General features: G+C 38.2%; 1 protein-coding gene across 7 annotated transcripts in view; it reads left to right on the top strand.

Annotated features, from left to right (window-relative positions):
• Positions 1-19841, top strand: part of ARID1B (AT-rich interaction domain 1B) — a 442915-nt gene that overhangs the window by 157245 nt on the left and 265829 nt on the right. For all 7 annotated transcript variants that reach the window (XM_031667341.1, XM_031667340.1, XM_031667337.1 and 4 more), the window contains exon 4: positions 3868-3978. In XM_031667341.1, the coding sequence (XP_031523201.1) occupies positions 3868-3978 (111 nt within the window). The remainder of the gene's footprint in view (positions 1-3867; positions 3979-19841) is intronic.

Genomic DNA, 19841 nt, shown 5'->3' with positions numbered 1-19841 from the left:
CCAAGGCAGGAGAATCACTTGAGGCCAGTAGTTGGAGACCAGCCTGGGAAGCATAGTGACACCCCCATCTCTCAAAATAAATAAATTAGGCCGGGCATGGTGGCTCATGCCTGTAATCCCAGCACTTTGAGAGGTTGAGGCAGGCAGATCACCTGAGGTCGCAAGTTCGAGACCAGCCTGACCAACATAGAGAAACCTCGTCTCTCCTAAAGATACAAAATTAGCCAGGCATGGTGGTGCATGCCTATAATGCCAGCTACTCGGGCGGCTGAGGCAGGAGGATCACTTGAACCCGGGAGGTGGAGGTTGCGGTGAGCCGAGATTGTGCATTACACTCCAGCCTGGGCAACAAGAGCAAAACTCCGTCCTTAAAAAATTAAAATAAATAAATAAAAATAAAATTAGCCAGGCATGGTGGTATATGCCTGTAGTCCTAGCTACTAGGGGGACTTGGGTGGCTGAGGTGGGAGGATTGCTTGAGCCTGGGAGTTAGAGGCTACGGTGAGCTATGATTAGGCTGAGCCACAGAGTGAGACCTTGTTTCTTAAAAAAAAAAAAAAGAAAAAAAAGGGAAAGAAATACCAAACTGAAAATTTCTGAAACAAATGTGTAATTATTACTACCCTAAACTTTTTTTCACACTTTTGTGAGTCAGTTTCCCTTTAACCTTTGACTCATAACATAAAGAAGGTTAAGGCCAGAGTCCATCAATGGTTAAAAGATTGTGAGTGAGATGTATAAAAAATAGTACTGACGAATTCTGAAAGGGAAAACCTCATTCCCATTGCCTGGTTCTTGTGCATTGCAGCATTATCACAATATGGTATTCTTTTAAAGAGTTACGACTCTTTACATATACAGCAGATGAATGTGATTATTTATATGCGTATATTGGTTTCACTGGTGTTCACTGGCTGCTTAAACTTACAAATAACCAAAGATGGCAGTAATGTTTTAAAGTGTAAAGCTGTGCTTCTTTGTTTATAAAATATGATGCTGAACATATTCTTTATTTTCTGATGCTGTCATTGCCTTCTTACTGTCTATTTACTCTTCTTGAGATGAAAATAAGTATGTAACAAAAAATAAATATAGCTTTTAAGATGAAAAAGCTCAAGTTTCATATGGAATATTTTTATATCGTTATTAAAGCAGCCAAACAGACTTTATAGTCCCATTGTAAGTATATATATAGTTGATGATTGTTATAGGTTTCAAGTTGGCACCTTTTCTGTGTGCTCCCTTATTAAATCAATACTTATGTTCAAACATAAACTGAGGCAGAACAAGTTTCCTGTTCAATAGTTCTCACTTAAATTTTGTTTTGATTTTATTTCCAACTGTACTTAATAGCTGAAAGCTTCTTGTGGTTAGGAATAGTATTGGAGATTTTGGTGGAATCTAATTATTTTGAACTTTTAAGGCCTTAAAGAGGGAATTGTAAGGCCACAATACATTTTTCTAATAGCTTTCGTAGTCTGTTAGTCTGTGCTGCTTATTTTAGGGGGACGATGTCTAAATTGAAATGTTTATCCACTGTAGTTGTAATGATCCTTTTCAACTTCTTTAGAAAGCAGTTCATTGAGCAAAGAAGAGAGAATAAAAAGAAACATAAAAGGGTAATATGCATAGGACTTTTGAGCCTGTTACTATTTCCTAGCTAAAGTTTACTTTAAAAAAAAAAAAAAAAAAAAAGAGAGAGCCTAGGCATTGGGCAGAAACTGTGTGCACGTGTGTTGGAGGAGGAGGCGGGGTCTGCTCATTTGTTTGCCCATTGTGAGGCTGTCCTGCACCTTTGTGCTTTTTTGTAACAGGGTGAAGGCCCCTGAATAGAGGCCTTGTGCCCTGCTTGATTTGAAATCCATGCTGTTTATGGAAAGGAACCTGCAGGGCACCCAGCGGGAATTCTGTGTGACAAGTGGAAATCTAGGATCTGGAAGAAACGTGGTGTTTGAGGGGGAAGGTGGTGGGGGGAATGGTCATAATCTTTCAGCCTTTGCTTTTGTACCCCACAAGCTTAATTGTCACCCTCTGCTGGCAACCAGATTGCAGAGCCACTCTTTAAGTGTCCTTGGATTGCCTGTGCTTACTCTCACCTTATTGTTATCAAAGAAAAACTGGACAAATAGGATTGAATTCTCTTAGAAAAATATGATATGAACTGGGTACATTACTAGTAGAGGTTAAATATCTGAGGGTTTTGTTTGTTTGTTTGTTTTTTGATAGAGATGTATTTAAAGGGAAGAATGGCTACATGGGAAAAGCTGGAATTATTGGCACGCTCCTGTATTTCAGAGCCTGTTGAAAGGCGGGTCGCACCAACACTAGGCTGGTTAAATCTAGTTTGTACAGCTTGTGTACTTTGTGGTACCAGCTATTGGTCCAAAGTTTCCTGGCTTAAGAAGCCATGTAATTTTAAGTGTGCAAGAAAGGGGTGGGACAGCAGAAGCTTTTTATAGGATTTCAAGTAGTAAACATTAATTTTTAAAGCAATATTCCAGGGACTTAACAGAAGTAGAACTTGTATATGATGTTTCTTTAATGCCAGCACATATTTGAACTGACAAGGGAAGGGAGATAATTTTATTTTAAAGCAATATTTTCCATTCTTTTTTTCCTCTTCAATTAGAAACTGGTTCTTCAACTTTCAGTGCCAATTGAGACATGCTATAATAGGTATTTAACAATTCTGTCCTGCTGTTTGACTTCAGGGGGAAATGGTGGTGGAATGTTTAGTAGCTGACATACACAGTTAGGTAGCTAGGGACTGGTGTACAGTAAATGTGGTGTGGTGTGGTGTTTGGGTCATATATGCTAATTATTTCAGCACAATGCTGAAGCCATGCAGAATACGGAAGAGTGTTTGACAAGATGCCAGAAAGGCCGTGCTAATTATGTTTATTGTCCCCATTCAGGTTTTTTGGGTGTGTTTTGTTCCCCACTGTTGTTTTCTTCTTTATGGTGGTTCTCTGAAAACTGTGCCCCATGAACATATGGAGTTCTGTAGATGAATGTTTATTGGTTTTGTACAGACCCCGGATTCTATGAGCTTAATAACAATTTATGCTGTTTTGTGGGTAATTGAGAGGACGTGTTAAGATATAGTTGATAGTAAGGTTTTCGTTAGTTATTTCCATTTTTTGAGGTAATATTAAAGACAGTTTGGCCAAAATCGGAATTCAACAATACAGAGAGCTTTTGGTTTGCTCTGGGTTCAAAGACAGTTTGGTTTGGCTACAGCTGACCTCCCTCCCCATTTTTATGAACTAGTCTTCTTCCTGCAAAACTCAAATACAGTACTTGGTATGGTCTCATAATAAATTTAGTTGTTAATTTTATATATATATATATAAATGTATATATCGTTTATATTTCTGCTGTTAATGATTCACTGCTTTTTAAAATTTTTCTTTCTGATAATGTATTAAATTATAGCCATAACATATTTATGTCTGCTAAAATGTAACATTAGTTGTTGGTTGTGATAAGCTTTTGTTTTGTTTTGTTCTGTTTTGTTTGACACAGGGTCCTGTTCTGTCACCCAGGCTGGAGTACAGTGGTGTGGTCAAAGTTCACTGCAGCCTCCACCTCCAGGCTCAAGCTATTCTCCCGCCTCAGCCTCCCAAGTAGCTGCGCCACCACACTCAGCTAATTTTTTATTTTTGTAGAGATGGAGTCTCCCTACATTGCCCAGGCTGGTCTTGAACTCCTGGGCTCAAGCGATCTGCCTGCCTTGATCTCTCAAAGTGCTGGGATTACAGGCATGAGCCACTGTGCCCAGCCAAGCTTTTGTTTAATTTTAGTTACTGAAGAAGCTTACAACTCATTGAGATATTTATGAAGTGCGTTGTGTTTGTGTTTTTTTAGGACATGTCTCAGGAAGGCTATGGAACTAGATCTCAACCTCCTCTGGCCCCCGGAAAACCTAACCATGAAGACTTGAACTTAATACAACAAGAAAGACCATCAAGTTTACCAGTAAGACATTATTGTGCTGATTTGGAATTGTGATGAGTTAAAGATTTTTAGAAAGAGCTGTTGTTTTTGTTTGTTCTACTTTATATTATGACATGATTGAGAAGTTTCTAGATTTCAGGTATATTTTGTGGTTAATTTTTCAGGGTTTACCTTTTAGGAGCTCTGTAGTCCTGGATAAGTCTATTTCATGTGTGTATATCTCTGTTGCAGAGTGTAGACATCAGTTGGAAGGTTTTATGCGGCTGGTCGATTTTGTGTGTGCAGGCGGTTATTGCTGTTGTACAGTTGAGCTTTCTTTAGGCTGTTGCTTTTTGGTAGTGATACAAAACAGAGGTGTCCTTATAGGAGTTAAAACTTAAAAGAAATTTGCACTTTGCAAAGGATACAAATAATGAGATAAAATATCTGATAGTAATTTGAATTTCTTCTAGGACTTTCTATTTATGTAATGAGAAATCCCCCAAAAGAAAGTAGTTTAAAATTTGAGGCCGGACGCGGTGGCTCACGCCTGTAATCCCAGCACTTTGGGAGGCCGAGGTTCGCGGATCACCTGAGGTCAGGAGTTCGAGACCAGCCTGACCAACATGGAGAAACCTATCTCTACTAAAAATACAAAATTGGCCAGGCGTGATGGTGCATGCCTATAATCCCAGCTACTCGGGAGGCTGAGGCAGGAGAATCGCTTGAACCCGGGAGGCAGAGGTTGTGGTGAGCTGAGATGGTGCCATTGCACTCCAGCCTGGGCAACAAGAGTGAAACTTCATCTCAAAAAAGACAACAACAACAACAAAATGACAAAACTGTTTATTAAGTATTTCCACCAGTAAATAGTATACGGTGATTGAGGTTTCTATTTATAGGAATAGTGGCTATTACATGGGGTATCGTGTTGATGCCCATAAATAGTTCATGTCTACTTAATTTGCCTTTTTTATAGAGAACCTAATTTAAAGGAAGTCTTCTTTATTAATGAAAAGAAAAAGTCTGCAGGAGGCCGAGGCAGGAGTATCGCTTGAACCCAGGAGGCGGAGGTTGCAGTGAGCCGAGATCGCACCACTGCACTCCAGTCTGGGCGACAGAGCGAGACTCTATCTCAAAAAAAAAAAAAAAAAAAAAAAAGAATAAATCTGTACAAATAAATATTTTTACATTTATTTGAAGGATTATTGTCATTGCCTAGTTTCTATGGAGAAGGTTTGTTTAAGATGGGAATTCAGGATGGTCATGATTTTAATTGGAATTTCAACTATGTTTGCATTAACTTAGATTTATTATATTACTTCTAAACATGAGAACAAACATTTGTAGTGAATGTTATACATGACATTTGACGTGCATACCATACCATATACATTTTGATGTATATGCAGATTTAGAGAAGGTAAGTGATGACCACAGGATGTCTGCTGTCTTTGAATCTGATGGATGTATTTTTGAAACTCTAATTTTTATACCTTTTAGTTTTATGTGAGAGAGGGTGAAATCTTATTGTGGCGTTTTTCCCCCATTTTAGTTGTGTTGATGTATTTATTGTCTAGGTATTTGGTTTTGAAGGAGGGAAGTAGGGTTGGATTTTGCGTTTTATGCTGCTAAACTTTCTTCAGCAGATAGTTCACAGCCTAGTAAGCATGTAGTGTGTCCGCGTGAGAGAGAGAGAGGGAGGAGAGAGAGAGAGGCATGCATGCTGTTGATAAATACTACATTTACTACATATTTGGAAATTAGCTTTTGTGGCTCTATGAAATTTAAAATAGATGCATGGGAGCCAGATAAACAGTGAATTCCAGTTTTTTCACCAGTTTTTTAGTGGTTTTGTAGAAGCTCGACCTTGTAGATTTGTCACTGGCTGATGATATTGTACTGTGACACAGGTTGGTAAATTTGTCATAAATGGATGCAGATTTTCTGCATAGCTGTAAGAATACTTTGTGGCAAACTGCTTTCTTCATATCTACTCAAAAACTTCAGCATCACTCACTAGTAGATGCCTTTTGCCATGAATCTGTGTTGGAATGGATGGTTGACATTCAGCTAATTCTACAGTGTTATTAGGGATGGCATGAAGTATTGTAGTTTCAGATAACTGACTGAAGAGTTTGCTCTGGGATAGGAGCTTTTAACTAGATTGCTGGAAAAGTGGATGAAAGCATTTAGGAGATGAATATAGTCATCAACCATTTAAATGTTTTCTGAATTGTTCTATTTCTATCTTGTTGTGTATGTGTAACAGCTATCTTCTTTAACCTTTATCTTGCCTACTTCCCAAAAGTATTTAAAGTTGTCCTAATGTAAGTTTTTTTGTTTTTTTAATGAAATACCCCTATTGATATTTTCTTTCTGTTCTTGTAACTCACAGATAAATAAGATGCTGGTTGACTCAGTAGTTCTTCAAGCACATTTCAGTAATCTCTTTTTAGAGAACAGAGTTTCCAGGTTTTATGTTAAGTGTGTGGAAGATTCAGTCACTGAATAAAGGACAAACTGTAAGATAACCTGCTATACCTGAAACCCCCAATCTGTTAGGATGAAATTTGGCTTTATTTAAATGAAATTTATTACACCAGTTGTTTTGTTTTCCACAAGGGCTTTGCATGTGTAAAAACTTTCTATATGGGGCTTACAAATATTTTTATTTATGTGGATACTTATAATTAAGTTGCACACAGCTAAGGTCATTGTGGTTTCAGGGAATGATTTGTTGATACTCTGTTATGGCTCTAATAGTCTGTATTTTACAGTGTTGCTTTTATTAGATACTGTAGTCCTCTAACTTGGCTGGGTTGATTGTGGAGAGCGCATAAAGCTGTATTTGTTATCACATCTGAATTTGCTATTGGATCCTTTGTAGATTTACTCTTGTGTTCTGGTTTTCCTTTTCAGGTGTCAGGGATGTAAATTTTATCTTTTCACCTAAAGTCAATCCATGATATTTGAAACCTGTAGTTTTGTAATTTGGAATTAAGTGTATTGTGTTATCTGTACCGTTTATGAAATGCAGCATAGTGATTCTAATGTGTAATTATTCTATTCATTTTATATAATGACGATGACAAGAATGCCTCTCAAGTAGTAATTTCTTAGTCTTTTTACTTACATTGAGATAGGTTTGTTATATGTTTCTGCATGTGACATTTTCTACCTGTATCCTAAGTATATTTTTCTTTTAGCATGTTTGTTACAACGTAACAACTTTCCATTATAAGAAATCAAGGCATTTCCAGTATCTTTATGCTACATCTATCATTTGATCCCTCAGCAAGTTGTCCTCACTGTTGTTTGATCCTGTTTTTCTATATTTGCATGTCATTAAATTCTTCATGACCTTCAGTAGGCAATGCAGTTCTATTTTCCAGCTGACTTGATAGATCTTCACATCATCTGCAGAAAGCAAATGATTGATAAATTAATAACTTGTTCTCTTGTTGTCTTGGGGCCATGACCAGTCATATTTACTTTTTGCTTAGTGGACTCAGACCTAAGCTCTGAACAAATCCTCCTTAATATTGTCCACTTATTTCTATACCTCTTAGTCATACAGCATTTCCCTGTTGAGGTATATTAGTTTATACATCCTTGGTATTACTGCTATTGATGAATCTTAACATTGAAGAGCTCTCTTTCTTAGACTATTATCACTTAAAATTTGAGCACATTTAGCTTTCACAACCTCTAATATTGGTATGAAATAAACCCAGCATTTAAGCTAAAGACACAGTGGAAGGTCTAAAAGATGCTGTCACTTACTTAATTTCTTGTTTCATAAACATTGCATATCCCTCAATTTATGTTTCAAGATAGCCCTCAAATATGGGTTTAATACATTTTTTGTTGAATGTTCAGTTAAATTTTCACCTCTTGTGACATTTATTATTTATCCTTTTATTATAGTTATCCTGAACATTGTTTTGGCTCCCCTGTTTGACTAGAAGCTTTTCGTGGTATTTATTATGTCCTGTTCAGTAAATATTTTCCTCAAAAATTTCTATAAAAATGATTTTTAAATAAATTGACTTCCTCAGTTTCAGAATTTTCTTTTAATTGCTAAGGGGTCTGTTAGGTGGCATTGAATGGCCCCCGGGGCACCTGTGCTCTCTTTGTGCTGGTGCTGCTGAGTGATTAAATGAGTGGACGTCTGCATCGCCAGGCGTGTATTATTCTTCAAATGATTCTATTTTACCAAGTGATGTTTGGATTTACCTTGGTTACCATAGCTTTAAGAAAAGAAGTGGACACTTTGGATAATTAAGCTAAAAATACCCTGAAAGCATTCTGTTCTTAGTAATACATATTTTTTACTTATAAAAAATTAATTGACAGAAATGGTAATCATAAGTTCAGTAATTATATTACAGATGGATAGTTAATAAAATATTCATAACCATGTATAAAAGGAAGTAAACATGGAAAAGGAAGAAGTTTTATTTTCTTATAAAACACTATATAAGCACTTTCTTATAGTGCTTTTCCCTCCAGGGATCTGAAGAGTCGTTAATATTCCTCAGTTTAGAAATAACTAATTTGTTTTATTCTTCAGAGAGGCATGCCGCTAGCTTTGTATTTCAGATAGGAGGTTCATTATTCTGTTTACCTAAGATATAGAATACAATCAGTTTGGCCGTCATATTTTAAGAGCGTTTGAAAATGGACTGATTTGTTAGGACTTTGTAAAATATGTCTATGAATATGGGCTATTCTAGAAGGCTCATCAGGTCATTAAAAACCTTTTTGTGACCCTTTCTTCCTTAAATAGGAAATATCTAAAGAGGTTGACATGAAAAGGGTTTGATCTTTCTGAGTTAACTAAAAATCCCTAAATGTGTCGAATAGTGCTTATGGCACTTTTGTTGAGTTTGCAATTAGACGGAAATATTGGGCTTTAGATAAAGCATATGTTTTTTGGCTCTTTGTGAAAGGAAGGAGGTAGTAAATGCTGGTCGTTCTTTGAAATAGAGGGTGTTAAACAGGATATTGGAAGCCTGAAAGAGAATGGTTGGAAAACTTTTATTACCAAGAATATTCTTTGGGCTTGGCTATTAGCAGCAGAGCATGCAGTGTTCTGCCTTTAATTAAAGAAGAATACTCTTGTTTGTGTTGGTTTTTGTTTCTTAATCTTTAATGGCACTTACGTTAGTTACTGGTAAAAGGTCACGTATTTTGGAAGCGTATTTGATTATTGATGACATTAATATGGATGTCCTAAGCATGTAGATTGGATAATATCGTTCTTGTGAATGATTAGAAACTACCCGGAATAACTTTTTAACTGGCTTCAGCTTTTTGCTAGTTCTCAGTCCAGCCCAGCTAGAAATATAACAAGAAAAGACCATCTCAACCTGTTAGTTGGCAGGTTTTGGCAAAAGTTAAAATCTACCAGGTAAGAATTAGATATATGGCTATTGAATGAAGTATTTTGAAACCTTTTTGTTTGAGGTTGATTTAAATGGTTGTCCTTAAAAGGTTAAGAGGGGAGCTGTCTTCCGTTGATTGATCCTTCTCAAATCATTATGAACATTAAAAAAAGTATAAGTTAATGAAGGAAAACCCATATCTGTCGTCAGGCTTATCTCAGTGTTCAGGCACGGATGATGCCTGTGTGCAGCTGAAGACTTGAGCTGTTTATTTTCAGTATTCCCAAAATGTTATTAGGGTATGTTGAGTTTTAGAGTTTTAGAGAAAATACTTTATAAAATGGAAGCCTCCTGTGCCAGGGAGGAAGAGGAGGTTCTCTGAAGGATGGTGCCCTGTCCCCCAGAACATCTGCAGGTGTACCTTATCATTTGCATAGTTTCGAAACCAAAGGTACAGACACATTTTGATGTCTTGGGGAAGTTTTAAAGGGAACACCCAGTACTTCAGCTTCTTAGGATTCATCAAGTTCTTGAACATAATTTTAATCGCTGGTGTATTCTATCTGGGGATATCAGTTATTTTTGGATTAAGATTAAGAAGAGCATTTCAGGACCTTGCTGGAAAACCTGAATTTAGAAAATATGATAATGACTCTGACAGATGTTTGTTTTCCAAAATGGATTATTTCTTTAGGATGTGCTATCCTGTGATTTTGTTCCCTAGGATATTTTCATGATATTGATAGTCATTTTGAAAATAGAGGATAATGCTTGAACGTGAACAAGATAGGAAGTAGGAAAGTATGTCTCTCTCCTTCTTTCAAAACAATCTTCCATTTAAATATTTGTTCTGTAAATGAAAATTCAATAAAACCTCAACAGTTTGGAATTCTTCCAGGAAAAAAACAGGCTAAATATAATGGAAAATCTGAATAAATTAATACTGAGAAAGAACTATAGTTTGCTTTTAAATAATTCAGATGTTTGTGTGCAAAGTGTTTCTAAGTTGACATACTCAGTTCCGTTAAAATAAAATTCTAAATTTGTCATAGCTGAGATATTTGCTTAGTGGTAATGCATTAATTTTAAGAATTTAATTTTTTAAAACACATTTCAACTAAGCATGCCCCTGCAAACTTTTTCATATAGTATTCTGAAAATTTCCATTTAAAATATGGGGGAAATGAATTTCAACCCATTTTATAGGAGTGTCAATTAGTTCCTAAAAAATTAATGAAGGAGTATGAAGGAGTACTATAAAAAAATAGACACTAGACAAAATTGGAGATTAAGAGAGGCTGAAACATAACTGATTTGCAGGATATTGGTTTTGATAATAGAAGGATAAGGATGATCTATAGTTGATAAATGAGGCTCATTAGTAAGGGATGATAAATGCAGATATTCCTGGCTAATAGAAAAGTCAGCATACAAATTTTGCCATAACAAATGAGGAATGGGCAGGCTTTGACCAGCTTGCAGCTCTTCAAGTGACCTCTGTGAGGCCACAGAGCTCTTCTGTGGTCTGGATGCCTGGGCCACAGGGGCAGCCTGGACCCCACGGGGCCTCAGGCTAGCAGAAAGGGGAGCCAGAGTGGGTCTTAGGGAGTCTAGAGCCACCTAGAGCAGAGCATACAAGGAGCTCCGCAATGGTGCAGAGGCCAGGGCAGGACTCCAGCTCCTGCAAGTGTAAGTTTTTATTTTTTATGCTAAAAAGAAGAAAAAAACCACATGACTCTAATGTTCTGAGGTCCCTCTTCTCACCCTAGCCTGCACTTCTGGTTTTGGCATGGCAGTGCCTGCCGTGTTGGGCTAGATGCCATCTTCACCCCTGCCATCCTCCTTCTCCTCCTCCTCCTCCTCCTCCTCCTCCTCCTCCTCCTCCTATTGCTTCTCCTGGGCACTGGGATCTGCTACCTCCAGCTCCTGCCGGCAATGGCCGGCGTGAGGCGTTGAATGCATTTTACTTTATATTATCCAAGTTAGGTGGGAAAATAGCTTTTAATTTACAGATTTTCACTTCGCAGGTAACTCTGAAGGCACACATCTGTTTTATATAACAAGGGATATATAACCAGCAGGAGCTCATAGTAGCATTTGTGGACTGGTTATTTGCTTTTATGTTTCTTTGGGACTAGAAGTAACAATTTTTAATGTTAACTGTCAGTTTAGGAGAGGAAATAAATACATGTAGAGAAGGTTCTACCTGAGCCAGAATTTCCTATTCTTCCCTCACAACGTAGGATTTTAGAGGTGTCTCTCTTTTTTTCTCATCTTTTTCTTTTGCCTTCTCTAAATTGTTGTAAAATAACTGAATGGTCTTGTTTTCCTTTGTTTGGGTCAAGAAATTTTAGCTGAAAATTGTTACTGTGTGAAAGAAGATTATTGACTCAACAAGCCTTCAATTTTCCGTGAATAACACTCCCACCCCCTAGCTTCAGGAACATGCCGTGCGTGCATTCTATTTTAAAATACAGACTGTAATTTAAAACAGGCATTTTGATGCCCCACTGAACTTTGTTTAAGCCTGGAATAAAAGAGGAGAAAAAAGCTGTAAGCCACAAAAAAGTGACTAAGCTTTCTCAGCTACTTTTCTTCATAATGCATTCTTTAAAAAAAAAAAAAAAAAAAGCATGTAGGTACAATTGTCTCTTTCCACAGGACTGAAATTGTACCCAATTTTAGATCATGGTATGCACATCTTTCTACTTGGTTCACGATTGAGATACCATTTACGTTTTTCAGTGTGCAGGTTTGTATTTGCTGCTGTCTGTGTGCATGCGTCTGTGCATATGGTACATGTTCATTGCATGTGAGAATATTCTAAAATTACATATATCATTTTTAGCATTTATTTACTGATAGCTAATTTTTAGAGTTCTCTTGATTTAACCTGATTGTTAGACTGAAATGATATAAATATTTAACTACCGTTTTACTTACCATCAGGTCATTGTAAAAATTTTGATTTGAAAGTAGTTATATAACTTGCCTTTTTTCCACCTCACAAAAATGAAAATGAACAGCTTATAATGACTCGTATGGAAGAAACAATGGCTTTACTGTTTTGATAAAATAATATGTTTTGGCTGGGAGACCTGTGCTAATCGCCACACTGAAAGCCAACAGGGCAGACTCTCAGCTAAGGTTCTGGCCTTGAGAGATCCATGTCATTTCTTAGAGCTGCTGTTTCTTTGAAAAATGAGTAAGTTAGATTTAGAAAACTCTAGCACCTTCTAGCTCAAAATTTTACATTAAAAGCCATCTTTGTTAGTGTATGAGAAAAAGCACTGATAAAAATGGACTCTTGCTTTGCATTTGGGAAAAAGTCAGCGGAGTGAGTGAAGTGCAGGTACGTTGAAATCTTCAGAAACAGCCCCTGTGTGCCACTTGGTGGCCTCTCTTCCATTCTCCGGTGCCATTTACTTTTGTAGCAGGGACACTTGAACTTACTGAGGGATTTGGGGTTGCCTTACTGAGTATATAATCTTACTGTGCAGGCCGTGGGAGAGCCACAGACCTTCTGTGGTCTCCCTCTTCTCGTTCATCCTAGAGATTCCAGAGGTCCCTCCTTCCTCTCCTGTACCATCAGTTTGGGAGCCGTGATGTCGTTGCATATAGGGAAGTCTAGGGAAAAGGAAAGGAAAGGGGGAAGTAGAACAACCAACCAACCAACCAAATAAATGAAAAAGCTGCAGGATGCCGAAATCTTTGTAATGCAAAGGCTAATGCCAACTAGACGGTTTTCTGAATCAAGTTGATCACGTGGCAGTTGCTCTTCATTTCTTGGTGGGAGAAGGAAGGCCCTAAGGGTATGTACTTGAGGGCCTCTGTTCACCTCCAAACCTCAGGTTTACATTTGTTATACTAAAAAGTCATTCCAAAACACACTATGCTTTTTAAACCGAGATTAACATGAATGGAAGTAGTAGCAACCCAGAGACATGAAAATCACTGTCTTTAATGCAACCCAAGCCACTTTTCTGGAGAATGCCTCCTCCATGCCCCCCCAACCCTTTGTGTATGTATATGTGTGTGTGTGTAGAGCTCACTGGTTTTCATCTGGGTAGAGTGGTGTGTTACAGTTCTCATTTTTACTTGTTTTCTCGCTCCTCGTTCTGTCAGAGCACCAAATGGTATGCACTGAGGCAGTAGCAAAAGCCACACCTGCTCCTCAGGCAGATGTCCTCTCTAAAGCAGGCCACAGTGAGCCTGGGGACCACCGAGTGTGTTGCAGCTTCCTGGCACCTGTGCCTGCATATTCTTTCCTGTTTGTAGAATTTCCTGACTCGCGTAGGTAGGGATCTCCCTGAGTCTTCCTTTTCCCCATGGGCATGGGTGGTTGAGCTGTGTGCAGTGAGTCAGTCCACACCCGGGGAAAATGTGTAGTTGGTCTTTTGTAATTATGCTGTACCTGGAAAAAGTTTGGCTTCAGAATGATAATATGACACTTCATTCATTGGACGCCATTTTTAAAAGCCTTATTTTATATAAATGAAAATGTTGTCCAGGCATGGTGGCCCAGCACTTTGGGAGGCCATGGGTGGGCAGATCTCTTGAGCCTAGGAGCTTGAGACCAGCCTGGCCAACATGGTGAAACCCTGTCTTCACTAAAAATACAAAAATTACCTGGGTGTAGTAGGGCATGCCTGTGGTCCGAACTACTTTGTGAGGCCAAGGTAGGAGGAGGGCTTGAGCCTGGGAGATTGAGGCTGCAGTGAGCAGTGATCGCATTGCTGTACTCCAGCCTGGGCAACAGAGCAAGACCCTGTCTCAACAACAACAAAAGTGAAAATATTAGTTAATGGACACTAGAGACTGCTAGTAAAAGAATAATGGGCCAGGCATGGTGGCTCAGGTCTGCAATCCCAGCACTTCAGGAGGCCAAGGCGGGCGGATCACTTGAGGTCAGGAGTTTGAGACCAGCTTGGCCAACATGGTAAAATTACCCTGTCTCTACTAAAAATAAAAAGTAAAAATAAAAATAAAAATTAGCCGAGTGTAGCCCCCACTCCATTCTTCTATAGTATTTTGAAAGTCTAGAACTTCCAGGTTACTAAGTGAATTGTAACCCCTTTTAACATACGCAAAACCTTCATTTTCAAAATGCTGTCCTGATACTGGAGCAGGGACACCACTTGAGAGTGTTAGCTCCGCGATGCTGTGAAATTGTGGTGGCAGTGGGAGTGCAGAGGAAGAAAATTGTTGGAATAAAGGGAGGGAGGGAGGGAGGGAGGGAGGGAGGATAGATGCTTTTGAGGTTTTTAATCTGCGTGACCAGGATGTGTTGGTGGCGTTGCTGACAAACACAGGGAAATGGTGGTGGGAAGAGAAAGGAATGCCCAGAGATTTTTAAGAGAGTAAAGCAAGTCCTGAATAACTTTGCTCAAATCCTATAACATCTAAAAGGAAGCAACTCACTTATCTTTGCTACTAAAGCCTTAATTCTTATATAGTTATTTATATGAGAAGTAAAACATCGTCATAAATTAGAATTGATGTTGAAAGAATGATGGCATTGGCTATAACTTTGCATTTCCTTTAAATTTTTGGAGATGATTTGAAGGGTGTTGTAGCAGAATGTATATAAACAACTCAACACATCATCCCAGAGTGTCTCTAACTGTAACTGGGACTAGGGCAAGAGCACAGTCCCAAGAAAAAAAATTGAAAGTCTGTAGTTCAGTTGGGACTCAGGCTAGTCTTATTTTCTTTGCTTTTAGTAAATTTCTATCCAAATAGGTTCCTTTTCTTGGGTAGAGACAGGTTACTTTGTATTGCTTTGTCTGATATACTTTTGAATGATTTAGGCTACATTCTTAATTTAGTTCATTTTGGAGGAATATTTCTTAGTTTAATTTGCCTCATTAGCAATTCCTCCTTCTGAAACCTTTTGGGGGTATAGGTATGTATGGCATAGTCTACAAATTGAATGCCTTTACTTGTTTTTTCTTTTTTGCAGATGTAAGGTGTGTGAGTATGGGGCGGTGGTGGGGGGAACCTGACTTTAACAGGCTATTTCGAAAGATATCCCCTTTTATTTTGTAAAAATGGGTTACCACTTTGAGCACCAGGAGTTTCTGATACATTTGGATCCTAGCAGAGGAAATGGGATTAGAGTTAGAAAGATTACTCTGAACTCTGAAGGGCTAATTAAAAAAAATATATATCAAGCCCGTCCCCCTCTTTTTTCTTCATTTTTAAAAAGCCCTGTCATTTTACTCCAGGAAATGACAAAGAAAAAAGCAAAGGTTTTGCTTTAGGGATGAAGAGAAAAACTTTTGGCTTAATTTCTTTAAAAAATTCTTTTTGTATAAGCTAAAGATGAAACATATTGCAGTTGCCGAGGGCAATTAATGAAACAAGAAAATATTAACAATTTCTTAACATGCATGTATTTTTATATATTTGATTTGATTTGGATTATTTTCGAGCTGTAATGTCCATTTATGAAAATAGAGGCTCCAAAATGTCAGGACAGCTGAATGGCAGTGGAATAGTGGTCTGTCTAGAGCTTGTTCCAGTCATGACAGCAGCTCCTCCAGGCACCTGCTCCTGAGCGTGGTGCCACCATGGCATCCTGTAAGCTTTTTCAAAGCTAAAACAGTCTCTCCTTTGAAATAAAAAAACTATTTTGCCAATTTTGATTAAAGTTAAGGGTATTCTTGAATAAATACAAATGTGGTCAAATTTCCCCAAATGTGTTTGCTTTTCATAGTTGCTGCATTTATTTATTTCTATTTAATATGTTTTTGAGACAGAGTCTTGCTCTGTCACCTACGCTGGAGTACAGGGGCATGATCAGCCTTGAACGCCTGGCTCAGCCTCCCACCTGAGACTCTCGAGTAACTGGGACTATAGGCATGTGCCACCACGCCTGGCTAATTTTGAAATTTCTTGTAGAGATGGGGGCAGTGGGGGTGTGGTGGGGGGTGTCTCACTCCGTTGCCAGGCTGGTGTTGAACTCCTGGCCTCACGTGATCCTCCTGCCTCTGCTGCCCGCCCAGGTGCTGGAATTGCAGATGTGAGCCACAGCACCCAGCCCCAGTTGCTGCGTTTATGCCTTTCTTTAGCCAACACGCCTAAATATTGACATCCTCAATTAAGACGCAATATCTTGTCTTTTCCACATCTCAATTATGCAGAAAAATTCAGTTGTGTTTAGTAATCATTCATTATGTCTTACGTCTAAGATTTTATATTAGATGTAAAGAAAAATAAAAAATCAAATTATTTCACTAGCTTGTTAATGTTTGTTCTTTCCCACAACACATTCAGGAATAAGAAAAGAAATCCTCAACAGAGAATATCTACTTTTGGGATGCTGGTTACTGAAAATACTTTAACATCTTTTTTCATTTCATCTTCAGAGAACCACATACATATAGTTTCTGAATTCATACTTTCAGCACATATAATTTCACAGAAGTGTTTTGCCATCTTGTGGAAGTCTTGACTATTTGAAAGTTTAAGAGCAGCAATGGCTATGACACAACTGTGGTCAGAGCTTTTTATACAAGACATTCAGGTGACATTGAGTCATGTCTTATCAGCGCTGGTGGTTTCAGAGGAAGAGAACACGGCCTTCCCAGGCTCCCAACACTTTTGTGAACACCTGGTGTAGAAGAGTAACGTTTATGCTGGCCGTCTTGAGTGGCTTCATGAGGATTTTATTATTTTTACTATCTTTTTGCTGACGTAATTGGCATTTTCTATGTTTTATAGGGATATAAACATCTTTGATATAATTCTGGCCTGTTTTGGGGGTATCAGATTTATAAAAGTACATCTAAATATGCACGTTGTTTTTTGACAAAACACATTTCACATCTAATTGAACTTTATGGCCTGGATACTCCACCGTGAGTCCTTTGCACATACATGAGATCTAAGGTGCATAAACCTCGTGGGCAGTGCCTGCCACATACACAGGTGTCCAGTGAATGTCAGTTTCTTACCCTTTCTTTGCCCTCCTCCTTTTGTGAAATGGTATTTGGCTTCCAGGGCCGGTTAGGGCTGCCGGTGCACCACCCTTCCCTGAGATTCAGCATTCCTTTCCTCTGAGCAAGGAACTGGAACAGGCAGCTGATTCTTGCCTAAATCTGATCCCCGGCACTCCTAGCCTGTGATTTCATTGCTGAACCCCGATACTGTAGTCCTCTTTGGATGCAGAGAATGTGAGTGTAAATGCCACTGAGGTTCTTCTGCATCCGTTTTATTTCATGTTCCTCAGTTTTATGTTTTTTATATTTTATCAGTTTTTATTTACCCCCCGCACAGAAGATCACAAAGAAGAGAAAACTACATTAACATACATTGTGCTTTTAAGAATTTCCCCAGTGTTGTGCTGCCATTGTTGGTTTGCTGAGCTACCAAAGACTAAACTATGGGGACGAGTGAAGATGAAGGGGTGAAATCCTCTAGGTTTTAATACAGTTTAATTATTCCTGCCAAGTGAGTTATTTCTAACTCGTGAATTATTTGTAACTCATTAGGAATAATTACAGGTGTATAGTTTGGACAATTAAAATATGTTGATAATTTGGAAATGTCATGTTAGTGACTAGTGTTAGATTGCTCTGCACCCCAGCTTTATCCTCAGAGTCAGATGGTAGCATAGTGGCTGCGGTGATTGGGGTTCACTCTCCCTCACTCATTTCAGCTCATGGTATTACTAGTGAGTAGCAAGATCGCCTAAAGGCAAAAGCAAAGGCATAGGGTACAGATCTACTTGGTTTGCAGTGAATCTGCTTTAGATAAACTCCTCAGATTGCTCAGAGAGTTTTCAGAGTTTTGATACAAACACCCTATAACCATAATAGGAGCAACCAGCCATGAAGGATAACACAAGTCTTTAGCGGAAGACCAAAGATGGTGAATCAGGTAATATCACTAAATACACTTTGAAGTCAAATACTTAATGTTGAATCTTTATTTAAAATATTATATAGGTTTGTGTATATATACGTGGGGGAGTAAGAGAAGGGGACATGCCTAAATAATTACATTAATATAGGAAATATACTTTTTCAATTCTGCCTCTTTCCATCGCAGTTGATTAGATGACATTAAATGAATATGTTGTTGTGAGCCAGGTGGTATTTTGCAGGGGGTAACACCCTGAAAGCTGTCCTGGTTTCTTAGCGCTGCTCTTTCCGAGTTTTATTTATTGAAGTTTAAACTATTCATAAGACCCAGTGGTAACTGGTGGAAAGATACCTGGGGAAGTTATAGAGGAAATGACTATGACTTTACCATTGCAAATAGATTAATGCAGTTTACTTTTCCCCAACATTTTTATTGACTGTCCTGTCATATCCCTTCTTATATATCATACTTACTATTACCAGCTTTACCTTTGAATTTACCTGCAAACCTAATTTCTCAATAAAACAATAAAAATATATAAAGTATAATATAATTGATGCAATTTTAGCCTCCCTAATGAATTTTTTAAAATACTGTGGTATTTTAATATAAAGTATGACCCAGATACTCTATAATTTAATGATCAAAATGTAAGAATTAATTTCTTAATAACAGTGTTTAAAAATAGCTTGGATGAGATATTCTTTCAACATGTATCCCTGAAAATTATAAATAAATGGTTATTTTTAAATATATCAATGGCCACCTTTAACTGAAAGAGTCCTGGTGTGACAGAATGTTTCATATCCTATGATGTTTTTATACAGAATTTATAACCCTTGTGCTTCCAGAAAGGATTTGAGCTGACTTACAGTAAAACGTTTGTATAAACAAAGACTGCTTCAAGCGGATTACAAGTTCTAAAAACAGTTTGAAAAAGAGAGAAGCAGACAAACCATGATAATGCAGTTACTGATGAATAATGATTAAATTTAAGACTGCATTCCTGACTACCAAAGTAAAGGGGGAAAAATTGGAATTACCTAATTAGTAAAGTAAAACACTTCTCTTCTCTTCTCTTCTCTTCTTCTCCTCTTCTCTTATCTTCTCCTCCTCTTCTCCTCTTCTCCCCTTCTCCACTTCTCCCCCTCTTCCCCTTCCCTCCCCTCTCCTCCCCTCCCTTCACCTCCCCTCCACTCCCCTTTCTTGAGACAGAGTCTCGCTCTGTCACCCAGGCTGGAGGGCAGTGGCGCCATCTCAGCTCACTGCAAGCTCTGCCGCCCGGGTTCACACCATTCTCCTGCCTCAGCCTCCTGAACAGCTGGGACTACAGGCACCCGCCACCACGCCCAGCTAATTTTTTGTATTTTTAGTAGAGACGGGGTTTCACTGTATTAGCCAGGATGGTTTCAATCTCCTGACCTCGTGATCCACCTGCCTCAGCCTCCCAAAGTGCTGGGATTATAGGCGTGAGCCACCGCACCTGGCCAACACTTCATTTCTTAAGAAAGGGATATTATTTTTCTTTTATTATATTGTAAAAGGAAATACTTTATAAGGGAATATATACTCTTGAAAATAGTGAATAATGAGGCCAAAATATGAGTTTTTAATACAGTGCTTAAAAAGTGGTTTCATATTTGGAAA

The sequence above is a fragment of the Papio anubis genome, chromosome 6, assembly GCF_008728515.1.
Source record: "Papio anubis isolate 15944 chromosome 6, Panubis1.0, whole genome shotgun sequence".
NCBI classification, from domain to species: Eukaryota; Metazoa; Chordata; class Mammalia; order Primates; family Cercopithecidae; genus Papio; species Papio anubis.
The sequence above is the reverse complement of the archived record's forward strand: the minus strand, read 5'-3'. Positions and strand labels throughout refer to the sequence as shown.